Here is a 17,189-nt window from a genome sequence, read left to right as displayed (position 1 = left end):
TGAAAGGGGAAAAAGGGAAGGAGTTTCCATCAAAAGAGAAAGCAAGAGAGAAAAAGGAAGTGCATATAGGAGCATGGTGAGTGCTTTGAGAAGACAGAAGAGGATATAGTTTGAAAGTGACAGACACAGTTATTAGTTGTTAAACTGAAATTAATTTCTTATCTCTTAGATATGATAGCTGCACACCAATTAAAGTCATAAAGTGGCATTCACAACCATTTTTGTCTCTGTAACGACACATTTTAGAACATACCTTAGTATTAAGAGATTTTTTAATGTGTCATATTGGATCATTCTTATTATGCAACTAATATCCCCTATTTTTACATTTAGATTAGGCTACATTTTCTGTCATGCTCACATCAGGAATTCTTCAGAAAACATACTGTCTAAACTCACTTTCTATCTAACATGGATTAAAGCTCCAGGAAAGATCATGTCAGGAAGTCATTTATCTCCGTATGGGAAGAAAATTAATATTATTATTTCCTGTAAATGTTTACAGTGAAGCCTGATGCTTAAGGGACCTAAAGTACCTAAATCCAAGTGTATTAGCTGTATGGCAGCACAGATTTATAACAAATCACTTTTACTTATCCAGTCTTAAGAAAAGATTTCATTAGAATCCCTGCTGTGTTTTTTACTGTTCCTTCACTTACGGTTTATGATGATGTAGTGAAAGACACAATCAAGCAGTCTCATCCAGGTTTATCCTTGTTTGGTAAAGGGAGCAATGTAATGAGCTGAGGTCTATGGCTCTCACACAGGCTCACAATGAGGGAGAGAGAAAGAAAATGTATAGGATATAGTTCCAATCAAGATATGTTTATTTAAATGGTTGATCTTTTTCATTGAAATGAAATCATATACAGTAGATAAACACAGGAAAAAGCATGTATAATGAATGGATGTCTAATAAAATAAATCAAAATATTTTAACAGATAATTTATGACACTGTGATTACAAACCGTATGGCTCACAATGTTATTCAGTATCCAGAATCTTTATACAGAATGGACTTCAAAAACCCCTAACACTTGAAAATTAAGATCAGTAAGTCATCAACGTTTTATAGAAATAAACTCTTTATCTTGTCAGTACATAATTTAAACAAAAATATCTTGACCCCCTTTTCTATTTACGAGAATTAGGCAGCAAGCTACAGTAGGTCTGCTCACAGTTATAGAAATACACATTTGAAAATAAAATACACATTTTTTTGTAAGATTTTAGAGAGTAGAAAATGATTGTATTACTATTTCTTATATACATACAAGGCACTTTGAGAATTGGAGTCATTTTTTTTTTCAAGTCCAAATTACTTAAAAGACATCAGCTGGATCATGCTCATCCAGCATGTTTAAAGAGTATGTACCGCCCACCCAGGCAATGCCATATGGGAAACTAATTTGACAGAAAGCGGAAATATTTGACTGATAAATGCTCAAATACAGAGCAGAAGCAATAGTTCCAAAAAATGAATTCCCTTGAATATAACATATTATTATTAGAATCCATTACTAAGAAGACCTAGTCATAAGTAATACGATTCTCATTAATTGATGTGTACGTGTTGATTCAATCATCGATACAGAGACATGCTCTTGCTCTGATAAAGGTACATGTAACCGTCACAAAAGAGTCGCTTCGCCACACCTTCCATCTCTCGAGGCACTTGATTTGCCAGCTGAGCCAGAGACATATGTAGGTACTGGCCAACCTCTGGACATGCCCGCACTTCTGGGATGTTATAGCCATTGCTTTCACCTACAAACAGATAAGTTTGTGATCTAACGTGGAAACTCACCAAAAGTGTTGAACTCAATCCAAGCACACATTCCACACATTCACTTACCAACGCGGTCAGCCATACTATCAAAGAAGATCCAGTCAGTATCCCGAGGTCCGTATTTGACGAAAGAGACGTAGTGGCTGGTCTCTATGCACAGCACAGCAAACAGCTCTAATTTCTCCCGTGGAGGAGTGCGTGAATCAGTCCCTGAACTCTGTGAGTAAGAGAAGCCCTGAGGAAGATGCAGGCTTCTGGTTTTGTGGCATCGACGCTGCTTGTGCAAGTGAACCTACATAAATCAATTCCAAGATAGTTTATTATTATGATGCAATAAAAAGTAGAAAATTTGCAGGTCAAGTTGCATTAAATAATCAAGTTGCATTAAATAATCAATCAAAATACAAAATATAATCAGTTAACATTATTTTTTATAATCAACTGATTTTATTGCATATTATGATCAAGCCTATGAAGGTGCCCCTAGGAAAGGACTGTATCTATGCAACATAAATGGTAAATAATATTCAGATAAATGCAGAATGTTTGTTTAACACCCTACCTGAGTAGAACATTTCAAACAGAAATATTTGAATCCTGTATCACTAAACAATGTGTCTCTGAAGCACTCAGCACACTCTTCCTTTGCTAGCTGACCACACAACACACACGGCTGAGGACCTAAAGGACAAATGTACATAAACACACACCTCAAATGTCTTTTAAAAAGCAGGAAATACATTAACAGGACAGCCCCGAGACATTCACATTTGTATAAACGTTTAAGACAAGTTACCATCAGCGAGAAGACCTGTGATGTCCAGTTCTATAGAAGGAATGATTTTTGGAAACATTTTGAAACTCTTCCCTGAGCGAGGCATAGTAAGAATCAGACAGGCAGGCACCTGGAGGAATAAGTAACAGTTTGAACATACAATAACTTATACACCTAGATTGTGGATCCATTTCAATTAGACATCAAGAAAAACACATACAAGTTGTCTATCCATTTGGGTCACACCAGAAATATTTACGCAGAGAGAAACAGTACCATCTGCAGGTCATGCATTGAATGTCCAAGCAAAATAGGACAAATAAAGAACTGAAAGCAGAATCTCAAACATAAAACATGCAAAGGGACGAATGATACCTCTGCTAGTTTCAGACTGTTGCTGAAAAACGAATGTTCCAGTAGCTGTTGAACCGTCGGCAGGACTAAATGGTGGTTGTAATCCATAAAGATTTGGTAGTAGTAACAGCTTTGCTCTTTATGTCCACTTTCTGATGGGCTGCTGAAGGCAGATTAAGTGATACAAACAAATATATTAAAACATAAACTTGTATAAACTAGAAGGCATTCTCGTGCCAAGACATATTTTGCAGAAGTAATCTACTAATCTAAAAATTAGTAGGAAACAAGAAACTGCTGACACTAACGGTTTATGCGCATACTGAAATATTTGTTGTTTTCAATGGGTAGTTAAAGGCTACACATTAGGAACAGAGATTTGGTGTAATAGTATATTGGGTAACAGAGTGTCCTTGTTTGATATGTTACATGTACTTACCATAGTAATAATAACAACAGTAAATTATGCATAATTACATGCAACTAACCCTCAACCAAATCCTAATCCTACCCTAACCCTACAGTAAGTACATGTTATTAATTAATATCACTAAGTACTTAAATGTATAATTACACTGTAACAATGACACCTTAAAATAAAGTTTAACCATATATTGATACTTAAAGGGTTAGTTCACCCAAAAATGAAAATTATCCCATAATTTACTCACCCTCAAGCCATCCTAGGTGTATGACTTTTTTCTTTCTGCCAAACACAATCGGAGTTATATTAAAAAATATCCTGGCTCTTCCAAGCTTTATAATGGGAGTGAATGAACTCCAATGGTGTTTGGTTAAAAGAAGAAAGTCATATTCATCCGATCGTCACCAGACTCGGTCAGCATGATGTCAAGACACTGAGGATGCTAAATTGCAAGGGGATTTTTGATATCTCGGGTGAGTAAATTATGGGATAATTTTAATTTTTGGGTGAACTCACCCTTTAAGGGCATATTTAGCCTTGGTCACTTCATGTGTTTTTACTGATCAGATAGCTTAAAACTGTTCATTTTCCATTTGGACACAAAAATGAATTTTGGAGGTCATTTACACCTGGTCTTTTCACAATTGGACAGCTATCTGATCAGAGAAAACACATCAAGTGAACAGGTGTTAATAGGCCCTAAAATATTACCAATTTTTTTTTGGTTTAGTAGTGTTTATAATATAAAAATATAATAGTTGGGATTATTTATTTGGCACTACCTCAAAAAGTACAAAGAAAAATTAATGAAATCATGAAGGAAGCAGAATAGCTACATTCCTCAACATTCCCATCCCTATTCCCTACTGAAAAATACGATAAAATCAATTAAAAAGTGCCCCACCAGAGTTTAAGTGGCGGATCTAGCGAGAGAATCTCTTGCATGATGAGAGAGAGGAACTCTTCAGGATCTGCACACATCAAGAAAAATACCATGCTTAGTCCAATTCCATGAAACAGCCAAGAGATCTTTTATAGATAATGAGATATAAATAATTTGTGCAAACAGCTGTGTAATATTTTGGATCTGTGTTTTGATGACTTGCAGAGAAATGTAAAGTTGGACATTTTCCTTCAATATTCTGTTTGAAATCTGACATAGTTAACAAAGCTGAATGCGGCTATGACATCAAGAAGAAAGCGTACCCTTCTCATCTGTGGTGTAAGTGGGGCAGCGTTCCCGATTTTGTAATTGCTTCCGAAGATTCATCACACTGCACTCTGATACAAAACCATGCCTGTAAATATGAGAGAATATGTGGTTATGCGAGGTCTCCCATTTGTATATATGTGCCTGTGACTGAAACTTCTTTCAAATTTCAATTTTACTAAAAAATAAATAAAATAATAAAACATTTCAATACAAAGCTGAAATCTCACTTGCGGAGAGGATTGACAATGCTTTTCAGTAGGATGCTTTGAATGGTTTGATCTTGCGTAGACTTAAAAAGCAGAGAATCCAGAACTGATGAACAGGAAAACACACTGGATAAAAAAAAAAAAAATTTTTATTAAAAACTGTTGACAAATGAAAACAAATATATATTTAAATTGTGTGTTAATTAGTTGATTTTACTTTTGTAATTTTTTTGGGGGGCGATTCACATCACACTGAATATTTGTGAAGTCTGTACATCGTATACATACTTTAAGTCTATTCATATGTACTACATTCATTTAAAGGTTTTCTGTAAAAACATTACATTTTCATGTAATCAGCAAAGTTTATAACTCTTTTCATCTTCAACCTAGGGTCTATAAGTTCTAACCTGAACAGGGCAGAGTCCATATAACAGGAGTTGCAGTGACCCTGAATGCCCTTCATCTGACCAATCAATCGCTTTGACACATCTTCTGTTCTAATAGGTGGTACATTCTCCTCTTCCACATATACAGATGCTTTATCTGTTACAGAAAAAAAAAAGAATGAGGCACAAAAGAAAAGTTCCATAAGTTGCACTACAGCATGTGATGACATATATTGTGGCCATAATCTACCAGTGCAGTCTTTGAAAATGTGTCACTTTCTACTGCTAAACACCTGACACACATGTTTCAGGTACGTTGTAATGTCAAAATATCTATAGGGGAGGACTCATCAGTTAATCAGGTCTTACCAGAGTTTCCATTAAACTCCTCCTTTGCAGCAGAGAAACGATCATCAGGCCGACAAATTGACAGTTTCACAAATAAACCACTTTGAGGAGGACATTTAAAGTATTGTTTTCCTTTATATGATCCATCACTCACTCCACTGCCGTCCTCCTAAGAACAAATACACAGATTTTTAAAAGAATTCAACAATTGGCTGGCTAGTTTTCTTTTCTTTCAGAACTACAGGAATTCCTCAAAGATGACAACTGATAAAGTATAGAATATTATACCCTACCACTTCCAGCAAAGCACTCTTCTCAGGATAATCAGGTAAAAATCCAATCCAGCGTACAATTCCATAAGCTATTTTTTTCCCCACAATAAACTGCACTAGGGAGCCTACAGAAATTTCTTCAGAATCAGGAACAACCCCCATGTCTGGGCTTTGAGAAGTGTCCATTTTTTCAGTTTCGTCTGGTCACAAAAAAAACAAAAGGAAAAGTATTTTAAGAAACTAACTCCATTATATTGAAAGGATAAAAATGACTGTTCATGTAAATGCCTATGCCCTAATACTTGTGTTATAAGTACATGTGGCGACACATATATGTTACCTTTATTTAACAGCTCCTCTTTAATTACACAATCCAGTGGGACTGTCATCTCTCCTCCTTGCTTCCCCTCAACATCTTTATCCTGTGAAGAGGAAAGTTTTAGGAAATCATTCTGACCTTTTATTATAACACTGTACTAAAACTCATCTTTGTATGACATTGTTTTTCTTATACAAACATCTTTATTTAATATTTAATAATCAGTGTTTGATGCATATCTGTAATATTCTTTTAATTTAAATTTAGTTGACCTGTTGTTAGTGATATTTTTATGCTGCTGTTACATATCAAAATGTCCCTCATGGGATTAATAAAGTATATCTAAGTCTGAGTTTTATCTTCAGCTCTAAGGAAAGTGTTCAAAGAGAGTGTTACAGAAATATTTCACTCAAATATAAAATTTCTGTTGTTATTTTATCACTCTCATGTGTGAAATTCTTCAAAATTTCAAAAAGTCAAACAGGCTTAGAACCACAGTAAACCATTTATTTTTGGGTAAACTATTAATTTGGATCACTCTAATGAGAGGTCAGTACTCACGGTAGATATGAGAACCATTTTACCATCTGGGCTGTCGTTTATAGCCATAACCATGCCATGGTGCGCATTTTTGTCACCAAAAAAGGTTACTCTGTCTCCAACATTGAGAGGCTCAGTAGATGTCATGGATGGGGAAGACTGAGTAGGTAATGGTGGTGCTGAAGGTTTATGATCCATTGGTTTGATTCTTGTAAAAGGGGCAAAAATGCCTGAGTCTTTGGGACATGTGAAGTAGGTCTTGTAGAAGTAGGAACCATTATTTTGACCTTTTCCTGTATCTTCACCCTAAGAATAGAAAATAATATAGAAGATATATATATATATATATATATATAATACTTTCATATTACCCGTAGTGGATTATCCTTTGTATTGCTCAACCTTATTCTCTCTTTAACACAACTACAGGACCATTCTCACTCACTCACACACACAAACTACTCACCTGCAGTTCCACCCCAAAGAAGACTCCTGTAATAGGTTCAAAGCTACAAGATTTGATATTTCCAATGTATCGAATCACACCTTTGAGCCATTTCCCATTATACTCCACATAAACCCGACTGTCTAAGGACAGATTTGAAGCCTCCTCTAAAGCCTTAGAGTCGTTCAGTGCAACCAGTCGCTCTATATTGGACTCAAGAGCCAGCAGTAATTCTGCTGATCTGAGTGACAATGGTCTCAGTAGAAGTGCATCAATGTCTGTATGCATTGCTCTGCCCATACGAACTACAGGTAAAGGGTCTGTGTTGTTTCCCTTTTTCCATTCCACATATAGATCCTTGTCAATGAAGCATATTTCACCAGCTTCCATGTACCCAATTGGCGGTTTTGCAATTAAGATGAAGTATATATTCTTGTCGGCTGAAGCCATATCTTATGTCACTTGGAAAACTGAAGTATGACAGGCTTTCAGGTTGACACCAGTGTTTCCAGAATGGGCAAGGGCCTAGCACTGGAGTCTTCAGTTATTTGCTAACTTTGAGCAAAGCTTATTCTTCCCGTAGAGGTACGTCATTCAAATACCTCCAAGTTAACAAAAGTAAATAATTTAAAACAACTGCGGTGGTAGACAGAAAGATCTGTGTAGACACTTCCTGCAAAACAGTTAGAGATAGTACGTTTTGTTTGTTAATAGGTCATTGATATCTCTATACCTGGTATGGCTAATGAAACTAAGTTTTTAAATAGATTAACTACTCTGAAGCGACATCATTCAATTAATAATTCCCAGTTAAATTGGACAAACATTCGAGCTTATTATGCGCATTAACTGCTAGCTAACTTACTTACCTAACGTTACCGATGTCAGTTAGTACTTTCGATTTCTGTTTCCAAAAACGAATCTCGTTAAAAGCTGTAAATCTTCTTCCAAATAAGAAATGCACCTAAAAGGTTTCTAGAATAATGATGTGATTGTCGGAAGTTTAAGTCTAAATGAAACTACTCTGTAGACTGTAAAGTTTTTTATAACCAGGCGCAGTTTATTTGAGCTCAAAACCCAAACTAGAGTCATCTGTTGAAAGGCGTGTTGTGATTGGATGTTGCTTCTAAACGTAATCACAGGCGTCGTCGCAGTTTTATGACAGCCGTGTTTTGGTGTGAAGATGGCTGAACGTGAAGCGCTAAAGAGAGAAATAGAGGAGCTGCAAAGTAAGTGTGATATTTTATTTATATATCGTTTTTCTAGCGTAATTTAACAGTGGTTTCAGCATTTCCCCAAACCCTACGTTCGTTATTAGCCGTATGTAAAGGAGGGTTCAGTAACAGTGTGGCTGACCTAACGTTAACGGTTTTTCACTAAAGCTAAAACAATACTTTAACGTTACTGTGTCTGGATTAACACCTTTTGAAATGTTTATGTTTTTATTTTCCATATGCTAATATTTATTTTCCTCGCTGTTGGTAGTTATTTGCTGCTTGCTTTAGAACAGGTTCAGAAATATACAGGGCAGTGGCAGAAACGAAAGTGATAAGTTAAGTTAAATGCCTCTTAAAAATATGGTGAATGTCTCTGTTTGTTTATCTGTAATTAACATTTGGTATGTTTAATAACATTCTATTATATATAACGTTAGCATTCTCTTCAGACTGCTGTCATATTGCTTTTTTGGTGGCTTTTGAATCTAGTATAAAATGGTTTTGATGGGTTTCAAACGATGATCTCCAAAATCTACAAACTTTGAAACCACAGTTACATTAAAATGTATTGCGACATATAAGGCAGATTACATATGTTCTATATTCTATCCAATATATTCTAGCAGAGGGTTTAATGTTTTATGATTTATGCATATATTCTTAAATTTTGGTTTAATGATATGCTCTGCATTTGATTTTGTAGTTATCTACTATATTATGTCACATAGTTGAATTCATTTGAAGTATACATGGATAGTTTACAAAAATGGCCATTGAAAATGGAAAGATAAAATAGAAAAATATATTCCAGATATATAGCCTATCTTGCATTGACTGAAGTTTATCTGACTCCTTTTTAATCTTGTCAGTTGAGCTTGAGTTTAATCTCATGACTTTGAATACTATCTAATTTCACACTACTTCTTGACTTTGCAGACCTCATTAATGACTATAAAAGTACTCACGGTGACATTCCCTCAAGCTCTGCCCAGTGGGATCATGGCAGGCACGGTTCAAGGAGGGGCCAGTGTCAGGGTCATGCCTCACATTACACACAGTCATGTTCATCAATGCCACAGCCGTATGTGGCTCGTTCTTCTGACAGCTGGAGGAAAACATACTCCCTTAACAACAAGACAAACAGGGCTGTTGGGAGTCTGGAGTCTCACCCAGCTCTGGACCACCTGAACCAGCATCCTCACTGCATCGCTACATCTGGAGCCACTGCTACTGGGGATAGTGTTGGACTTGTTGGGAATAACAGTGTTTTATTTAAAAAGTTGACAACTGAACAAACAAAGAGTAAATCTGCAACATATTCCCTCAGTGTCCAAAGTGAAATTTCAAAGGAGAGGAAAAGTGACGCCAGTGGAAAAAGGACTGTGCTTATATCTGCAACAGGAAAAACCGATCATGGCTGTTCATCTACCAATGAACTAACTGACTCTACTTCATCATCAGAGCCTGAAAGGAAGATAAAACCCACTTTGAAATCATCCTCAGTTGTGAAAAATCCCTCTATCCCTTCAACTGTTAAACTTCCAGCTCAACTTCAAGTCAAACCACTCCTCCCCACTGCTGCCATATCCAATAGGACTGTCGTATTGCCATCAGCCAATAAAGATTCGTCTATGGCTTCTTCTACTTCTAACCTTCAGTCTCAGGCTTCATTGAGTCCCACAAAGCTTCTTCAGTCTCAGGCTTCCTTGAGTCCCGCAGAGCTCCTTCAGTCTCAGCCTCAGGCTACCTTGAGTCCCGCAAAGCTCCTTCAGTTTCAGGCTTCCTTGAGTCCCGCAGAGCTCCTTCAGTCTCAGGCTACCTTGAGTCCCGCAAAGCTCCTTCAGTCTCGGGCTACCTTGAGTCCCACAAAGTTCCAGCCTAAGCCAGACTCAGCTCAGACACGTATAGCATCGCCATGCCATAAGAGATCTCGGTTTACTTGGGTGAAAAACCAAGAGATGGTAAACATAAAAAGCACACCTAAGCCAGTGAATTCTCTCTCCCCAGCCTGTGAATCCTCTCCTGGGACAGCCACTGTCAGAAGAGTCTCCAGCTCCAACAAGAGGGTGTCTCGCAAGCCTTTGTCTCTTTCCCTTGGAGTTCCTAAGACCTCAAAGTACACATGGGTGTCTTCATCTTGTTCCCTGTCAACAGCTGGGAAAGCAAACACTTCAACGAAAATGCTACGCAAGCCTCTTTCGCCCAAATCTCTTAAAATCCCTGTAAGAACCTCTCAAGGTGTACTGGAGGGACACAAAAAAGAAAAGAGATACGGCACAACCTCGACAACTTCATCCAAAAAATCTAGAGCTGGGGGTGCTACTACATCCCATGCTGGACATACTAGCCGCTATCGTTGGAAGGCGGCTGGACAAAATGCGACGGCAAATGCATCTAGCTCAACTTCTAGGACTACCCATAAGAGCACAGTGTATCGATGGACCGCTAATAAGAATGGTCAAAAGGGGGAAAAGGGATCTGCTGTGTCCTCAAGCTCAGCCCGCATTAACCCTACTACCACTCCACTGTCAGCTGGTGCCTTCAAGCTCAGGAGCCAAACCAAGATCATCAGAAAATCTGTTAGCAAGTGAGTTCTGCTTTAAGGCCAGTTCACACTGCACCGACAGACGCCAACCTGTGGCAACAGACACTTAGTCTGTTTTTTTTGGATCAGTGTTTTACACTTGTCGGTGTCTGTTGCCATTGGTCGGTGCTTGTTTTTGCTGTTTGTTGTGTCGTGAAATATCTGAGGCGGCGTTTACACTACAGCATTTTTAACTAAAAACCCAAAACTTTTTATGCGTTTGACCATTCATTAACATGACTGTTCTGGGCCCTGAAAAAAAAAAAAAAAAGTATACCGTTTCCTTAAACTACAAAATTGCGATTCTGTGAAAACGGAAAAGGGAATTTTATTCACATGCATATTACATGGTCATTCTATAGACCTTATGCGCCAGAGAAACAAGCTCACAGCCATCTTTGGAATATTGTCTTTGAACTTCCGTTTTTGCGGTCGCTCTGTAGGCTATATCTCTATGGCATCGCTGTCGAGGAGTAATTAGCTGTTGAAGTGGATTTACTTATTGTAAAGTTAACAAAAGTTATCATGAGGATTGTAATGTTTAAAGCAGATGTCTTAACAAATGTCAGTAGACCGGTAAGATTTTAAACAAGCCGTTCGTTCATAAATACGCAAGATCACTGTGAAAATACAGACCGGAAGACAAAAGACAACGAGCGCAGAGCTGAAAAGGGGCGGGGCTACATAAGGTCTATAGGTACACAAAGTGACACCATAAGGTCTATAGGTGTCACTTTGTGTTTCATTACAAAGTGACAGCGCCAACTACTGGCCTGGCATGCATAATACAGCGTTTTTAGTCGTTTTTGCGGATCTGAGTGAACAGGGTTCGGTTTGACAACATTGTTGTCTGTATGTGCAAAAACGCAAAGGAAAAACTTTTCCGTTTTTAGTAGCCTACATCATTGATGTGTAAACATACCCTGAGAAATTCCATACTATAATCTGGTGATTGTCTGCGTTTGTCAGCGTCTGTTGGTGCAGTGTGAATCGGCCTTTAAGATTGTGGCATGTGGGATGTTATGAATCATTTTAGAGATGCACCGATATCAAAATTTTGGCGGCCCGATAATATATACAGATAATTATTTTCATGTTATGGCCAATATCTGCTAAATGACTGATAGAATTTTTTTTTATACTATTTGACTAAATAAATTAAAAGTAAAACGCTTAAAAAAATAAAATCAATTGTTTTAAATGCTACAGATACATTTAGACATCACACCATTGCAATGTACAGTATGAACAATTATTTGACACTGTTATTAAACTTTACTTTAACTATAAAATTGAAAAACCTTATATATATATATAATATAAAAATCTATAAAAAAATCTATAAATATTTCATAGGCTGCTCTTTGTGAGTACAGTCTCTAATGATTAGATTTTTTACTAATTCTAAAAGTAGAGACATTTTGCAACATATTTTATCAAAAAGTGCGGAAACCCTGTGTATTATATGACCCCTTTAAAGTCTAAAATTATTATTAGTTGCAAATGTCACAGCTGGTAGCAGTAGTGTTCTTAATGTCCTCTAGATGGCAGCACTTTCTTTTGCACTTCAATTGAACAAACTAACCATACTCTTATTTTTTTATTGACTTTTGTAACATAATAAAAATCATAATCTTTTTACAGGAATTCTTACAGCATTTAATGCATGTTTGTCTATATGCAGTCCCTCCTTAGAGAGAAGATACAGCCCTATTGTGCAGACTATCAGGAGCCGGTATTCTTTGTGGAGGCGGACACATGCTCAGGTGAAGACTCCAACCAATGGCAGGCGAGCACAGCCCAAAGTGCTGGTTTCATTTGGCAGACACAAGCTCCGCCGCCTCTCTCTCACCGCCACCTCATTAGGGACCTCGAGATCAGGTCAGTTACTATGACTGCACATTCGCAAAATGCTTTGCAACTCTCAAAACGCAATGCAACTTTACCTCTGCCTTTTTAAATGAACAGATTGTTTTTACCCCCTCTGTGACTAATAGGCTTAATTAGTAATTAACGAAAACAATCTCTGGAAAATTAATTATCGCTGCTTTGTTTATATTCCTCTGAGAGGGGTTGAGATGGGCTTTATGTACCCATGGAAACACAAACCTTCAGCATAGATGAACTGTACACTGCACTGTAAAAAGTAATACCTAGATCTAACTTATAAAAAGTGAGGCAAGTGGCTGCATTGGATGTTTTATGTTGATTCAACTTGCAGCCTTTTTTAAGTAAATTGAACACTTTAACATTAATTATTACAAACGCAACAAAATCAAGTTGAGTTAACTAATAGTACTAGTATTACTCAGTTAGATAAACCTACTTTTATTGGTACAGGTAACTTATTTATGCGTTGCTACAAGTAACCTGTACTCATTTTAATTAGGTTTTATGAACTTTGTTTTCTTAGTAAAATTAACTTAATCATATGTGAATAAACATTTGAATATATTTTTTTAATTGTCAATAACAATTACAAATTCAATTGAAGAAGAAAAAGATGAGAAGATAGATTGAAAACAATATATAATTTATTCAATGTCAACCAGTGTCACTTTTAACAGTGACTACAAAACAGCAAAGAAATGTGGCCGCACATGTACACTCTAATATAAAACAAACACTGTAGAAGTGTATTTTCAACCTGTTCTGAACAGTACAGTGAAATATCCAAACTGCCCAATCTGAAATGTTTGGATCAAGATAAATGTGAGCCATAACATCACATTGTATCACACTGGAACTGCAATGTCAAAAATGACATGATGATGGTTTAGGACGCACAGGGTCCAATCCAAAAAAAGCCTCCGATATATCTCAAGTAAACAGCAGTTTTGAGGGATACTTGAAGTCGAGAGCATAGGTAAGTTCAAACAGGAGGCAGCATGCTTTCGACAGGTTTGGCACACCTCTGACCACGGGCTGTCCTTATATGATAATCCCAATCGTGTCGGGGTGATGGCACATGTAAATTTTCAGTGGGCAACTGCCAAGCTCAGCGTGCACCTCTGTTTCAGCCCGACTCTATTGGTGGAGACAAAAAAGAAACAAGAGTTTGGTCAGACAAATAGGAAATGAGATGAATATTAGCAGACAGGTAGAAGAGATAAGACACAAAGTCCAAATTGTACTTTTGTTGCTAAAGGTGGTGGATACAAGATGGATACTGTGACTAGAACATGTGACCAGAGTGAAGTCTACCATGACAATGCCATAGAGTCTGGGTACTAAAATATCATGATCTACTCTAGCATGAGTGTTGTATTTTTCTGGTTCAAAGCATTCATTACAATAAAACAAATCCAATTGTCCTTGCCTGTACCTGATTGGTCATCACATTACTGTTAATTAAGCTACAGAGTTTAAATATCTTTCAAGAGCAAACGTAATCACCCCATATCATCACAATATTAATAAACCCACTAAGCAAAATTATGTCCAAAAGACATCTTTTCAATGTCTTTGTCACAAAGACGTACATTGAAAAGACGTCCACTGAGGAGCCAGAATGAAAGTTTTTACGACTTTTTTTTAGGTGTTCTGTAATGAACGTTCACGGAAGCTCCTTTCAAGGTTGAAAACTAGTTCAGATGTGGACAATGTGGACAATTTTCAACATCATTTAAGGTCTCATTTGGACAATTTATACTTATTCTAGACCAAATAAACACTCTCAGGATATATTAAATTAAAACTCACATTTATTTCAATGTAATTTCCATGTGTAATTGCAAAGCAATTCACAGACAGTGAAGTTTCTTTTCATGATTTTTGGACAAACACGCACTGACACCTTTAGACAGTTTAGCATCTGTAATTTATACATATTTGGATCGTGAGAGAAATCAGATTTGAACCAGGGACCTTAAGCTGCCTGCCCTAAGTAGACAGTAATGATTTCATGATTTTTGGACAAACACACACTGTTTGTGAGTTGCTTTGCAAAAGAAATTACGTTGAAATAAACATGAGTTTTAATTTAATGCATCCTGAAAGTGTTTATTTGGTCCAGAAACAGTTTAAATTGTCTAAATGAGACATTAAATTACATAAAATATGTCCACATCTGAACTAGTTTTTAACCTTGTATGGAGGTTCCCTGAACGTCTATTGGACTTACAGAACACGTATAATCTGATCAAATTGTAATTGAATCTATTCTGAAGTTTGTCTTACCTGGATGTGAAGCTCGAAGACCCCAGGTAACAAAAGTGCTTGGGTATCTAAAGACCGGGAAAATGTTAGATGTTAGAAATAAGGTTAAAAAATCAGTTGTAAATGTAACTTCTTTAAGTAATAGGTTAGAAATAGTTTAAAAATCTAGACCAAAAATATGTCATTAATTGACTATGCAGCATTAAAATAACGTGGATCAAATCTCTAAAATCAGACAGACTACTAAACATACATCTCTACAGTCTAATCTGTGCATCTGCTTTAGTAATGCAAAAGTATAATAACATAATCTCTGAGTCCTGTCAAAGACACACAACACACAAAACAAAGTGTTGTCCATAAAACACCACATCTTACTTTCCCTTATTTCCCCGCACAACTATTGCCTGAAGGCTCGAAATTGCGACCGTTTCGATCGCATATGATCCCGAAATTTAATCTGTGCAATCTAACAATATAACTGAGGGCATTTGTGCAAATAATTATTACATACTTAACTTGTATGTGTTTTTAAACACTGCTGTTGTCTGCCGATCGACCACACTGTGCAGCCATCTTAGCTTACCATGTGTGCAGGATAGCTAGCTATACAATTTGCAAACCTAACCTCAGCTCCCTAGTGGAGTAAGCGATTTTGCGTGACTTTAGTTTACATCACCAGTCATTCGGCTAAATTTGCTCAACTTACCGTGTTAATCAGACCCTGAAATTCAGATCCGCTGCAGCGGCCAAACAGTTGAAGTGCCGAGGAAGATATTGCATCTGCCTGGAGTACCCGCCAGTGAAAAAGGGATAATGCCAACTTATAAAATTTAAAATATTTACGTTTGATGAACACACCTGTCACATCGACAGCTGCTCAAATCAATTGTGCATTGTCAACTCACTTTTATAACATTGTAATTTTAATTAGGCTAGTTTAATATATCCCAATGAATATACCAGGCATTGCTTACCCTTTTATTGTTCTTACTACTTATGCAATTTTCTAAAGCTGAAATACACTACTCAACTTTTGCCCAGATTTTGTCCTGATTTGCATTCTGGACATGTTGCCGAAAGACAGAGCCAGTCTTCAGATTTTGGGCAGTCTGTATTTGAGAAATTTTGCAAAGAAAATTGCGTAGGTCACAGGTAGCTTTTGAACTGCACATTTCTGGCTTTTAACAGACTTTATAGCTGTTTAACACATGTGACCGTATTTAGTCTCTGCAGAGGTTTTTCTTTTGTCTGAAATCCCCTAAATGGGGAATATCATGAATTAAGTCTATTGTCTGACCAACAGAGGGCAGCATGATCTCAACAGCCTGGTTGGTTAAAGAGGGAGTAGGTTTGGGTGTGATGGCCCGTATCCGCTGGGGATAGGAGGAGTTAATTAATTGCCCAATCGGGCCGTGATGGTGTACATGTGCCGATAGCGGGTAATTTGCAGCAGTGGCTCGCCGTATACGGCTACACTATCAAACCCTGCCAGCGCTCTCGCTCAGTAGATAAAAAGGAGCTAATGCGTAATTATCCCTTTGCAAATTGGATTGTTTTAACGAACTGGAGAATATAAGCCCAACCTGATGGAAAGCAATCACTGTTTTTACAGCCAACTCCACCCCCTCCACCCCATCCCAATGAAGGCAAACCGACAATCTCACTGTATTCGCTTGCGGTCTGTTTCTGCGCACATTAGTGTCAGTATCACTGCCTTACTTTTCCATACCTGTAAACTTGCCTGTGTCTCTCTGATATTATTACCACCAAGGTCTTGAAATAGGAAGTTTTGTCTTGTTCCAATCCAGCCAGGTGATGTATATTTTTGGTTGGATGTGAAGAGAGAGGGGCGAGCGGGAAAGACAGGGCGGGTGATGGAGGGGTTAGCCAGAGGGACTCTGTGCAGGAGATAAGAGTGGCTAATAAAGAGCAAATTGAATTACTAATGAGGAGAAAGAGGGCAGCCGCGTTAAAAACCACCACTAACTGCCTCTCCTCACTGCCATGGCCACTGCTGCGTGACACCTCTTAATTCCTTCTCTGATGAGTGCCCACCACATGTCTCTCTCTCTCTCTCTCTCTCTCTCTCTCTCTCTCTCTCTCTCTCTCTCTCTCTCTCTCTCTCTCTCTCTCTCTCTCTCTCTCTCTCTCT

The 17,189-nt window shown here is 37.4% G+C and overlaps 2 protein-coding genes across 3 annotated transcripts in view; one reads left to right on the top strand and one right to left on the bottom strand.

The window, feature by feature from the left end:
* Window positions 1-1,542: 1,542 nt before the first annotated feature.
* cyldl (cylindromatosis (turban tumor syndrome), like) lies at window positions 1,543-7,744 on the bottom strand. Of its 2 annotated transcripts, none has more exons than XM_056259094.1 (14): window positions 7,097-7,744; window positions 6,652-6,936; window positions 6,112-6,193; window positions 5,793-5,971; window positions 5,521-5,668; window positions 5,173-5,308; window positions 4,784-4,888; window positions 4,550-4,641; window positions 4,248-4,314; window positions 2,941-3,082; window positions 2,587-2,695; window positions 2,353-2,471; window positions 1,857-2,082; window positions 1,543-1,768 (listed from the first exon to the last, which is right to left on the bottom strand). In XM_056259094.1, the coding sequence occupies exons 1-14, from the start codon at window positions 7,523-7,525 to the stop codon at window positions 1,584-1,586; spliced, it is 2,304 nt and encodes a 767-aa protein (XP_056115069.1). In that variant the 5' UTR covers window positions 7,526-7,744; the 3' UTR covers window positions 1,543-1,583. The 2 variants fall into 2 exon arrangements, with proteins under 2 accessions (XP_056115069.1, XP_056115074.1); XM_056259099.1 differs by having other exon boundaries at window positions 2,941-3,079.
* A 459-nt stretch (window positions 7,745-8,203) lies between these two features.
* zc3h3 (zinc finger CCCH-type containing 3) overlaps window positions 8,204-17,189 on the top strand; it is a 98,391-nt gene continuing 89,405 nt past the window's right edge. The window contains exons 1-3 of the mRNA XM_056259083.1: window positions 8,204-8,304; window positions 9,229-10,879; window positions 12,561-12,757. Of these exons, the coding sequence (XP_056115058.1) occupies window positions 8,259-8,304; window positions 9,229-10,879; window positions 12,561-12,757 (1,894 nt within the window). The 5' untranslated portion in view covers window positions 8,204-8,258. The remainder of the gene's footprint in view (window positions 8,305-9,228; window positions 10,880-12,560; window positions 12,758-17,189) is intronic.

Source organism: Rhinichthys klamathensis, unplaced genomic scaffold, assembly GCF_029890125.1.
Source record: "Rhinichthys klamathensis goyatoka isolate OS25496 unplaced genomic scaffold, OSU_Roscu_1.1 h1tg000007l_1, whole genome shotgun sequence".
Lineage (NCBI taxonomy): Eukaryota > Metazoa > Chordata > Actinopteri > Cypriniformes > Leuciscidae > Rhinichthys > Rhinichthys klamathensis.
This window is presented reverse-complemented; position numbering and strand designations above follow the sequence as displayed.

Excerpts from the sequence above, each read along its gene's own strand:
- cyldl (XM_056259094.1), bottom strand. The coding sequence starts at position 7,525 with ATGGCTTCAGCCGACAAGAATATATACTTCATCTTAATTGCAAAACCG. Across the intron at positions 4,315-4,549 it reads TTACACCACAGATGAGAAGG|ATCCTGAAGAGTTCCTCTCT; the intron begins GTACGCTTTCTT and ends TGATGTGTGCAG. Across the intron at positions 2,472-2,586 it reads CACAGGTCTTCTCGCTGATG|GTCCTCAGCCGTGTGTGTTG; the intron begins GTAACTTGTCTT and ends TTTGTCCTTTAG.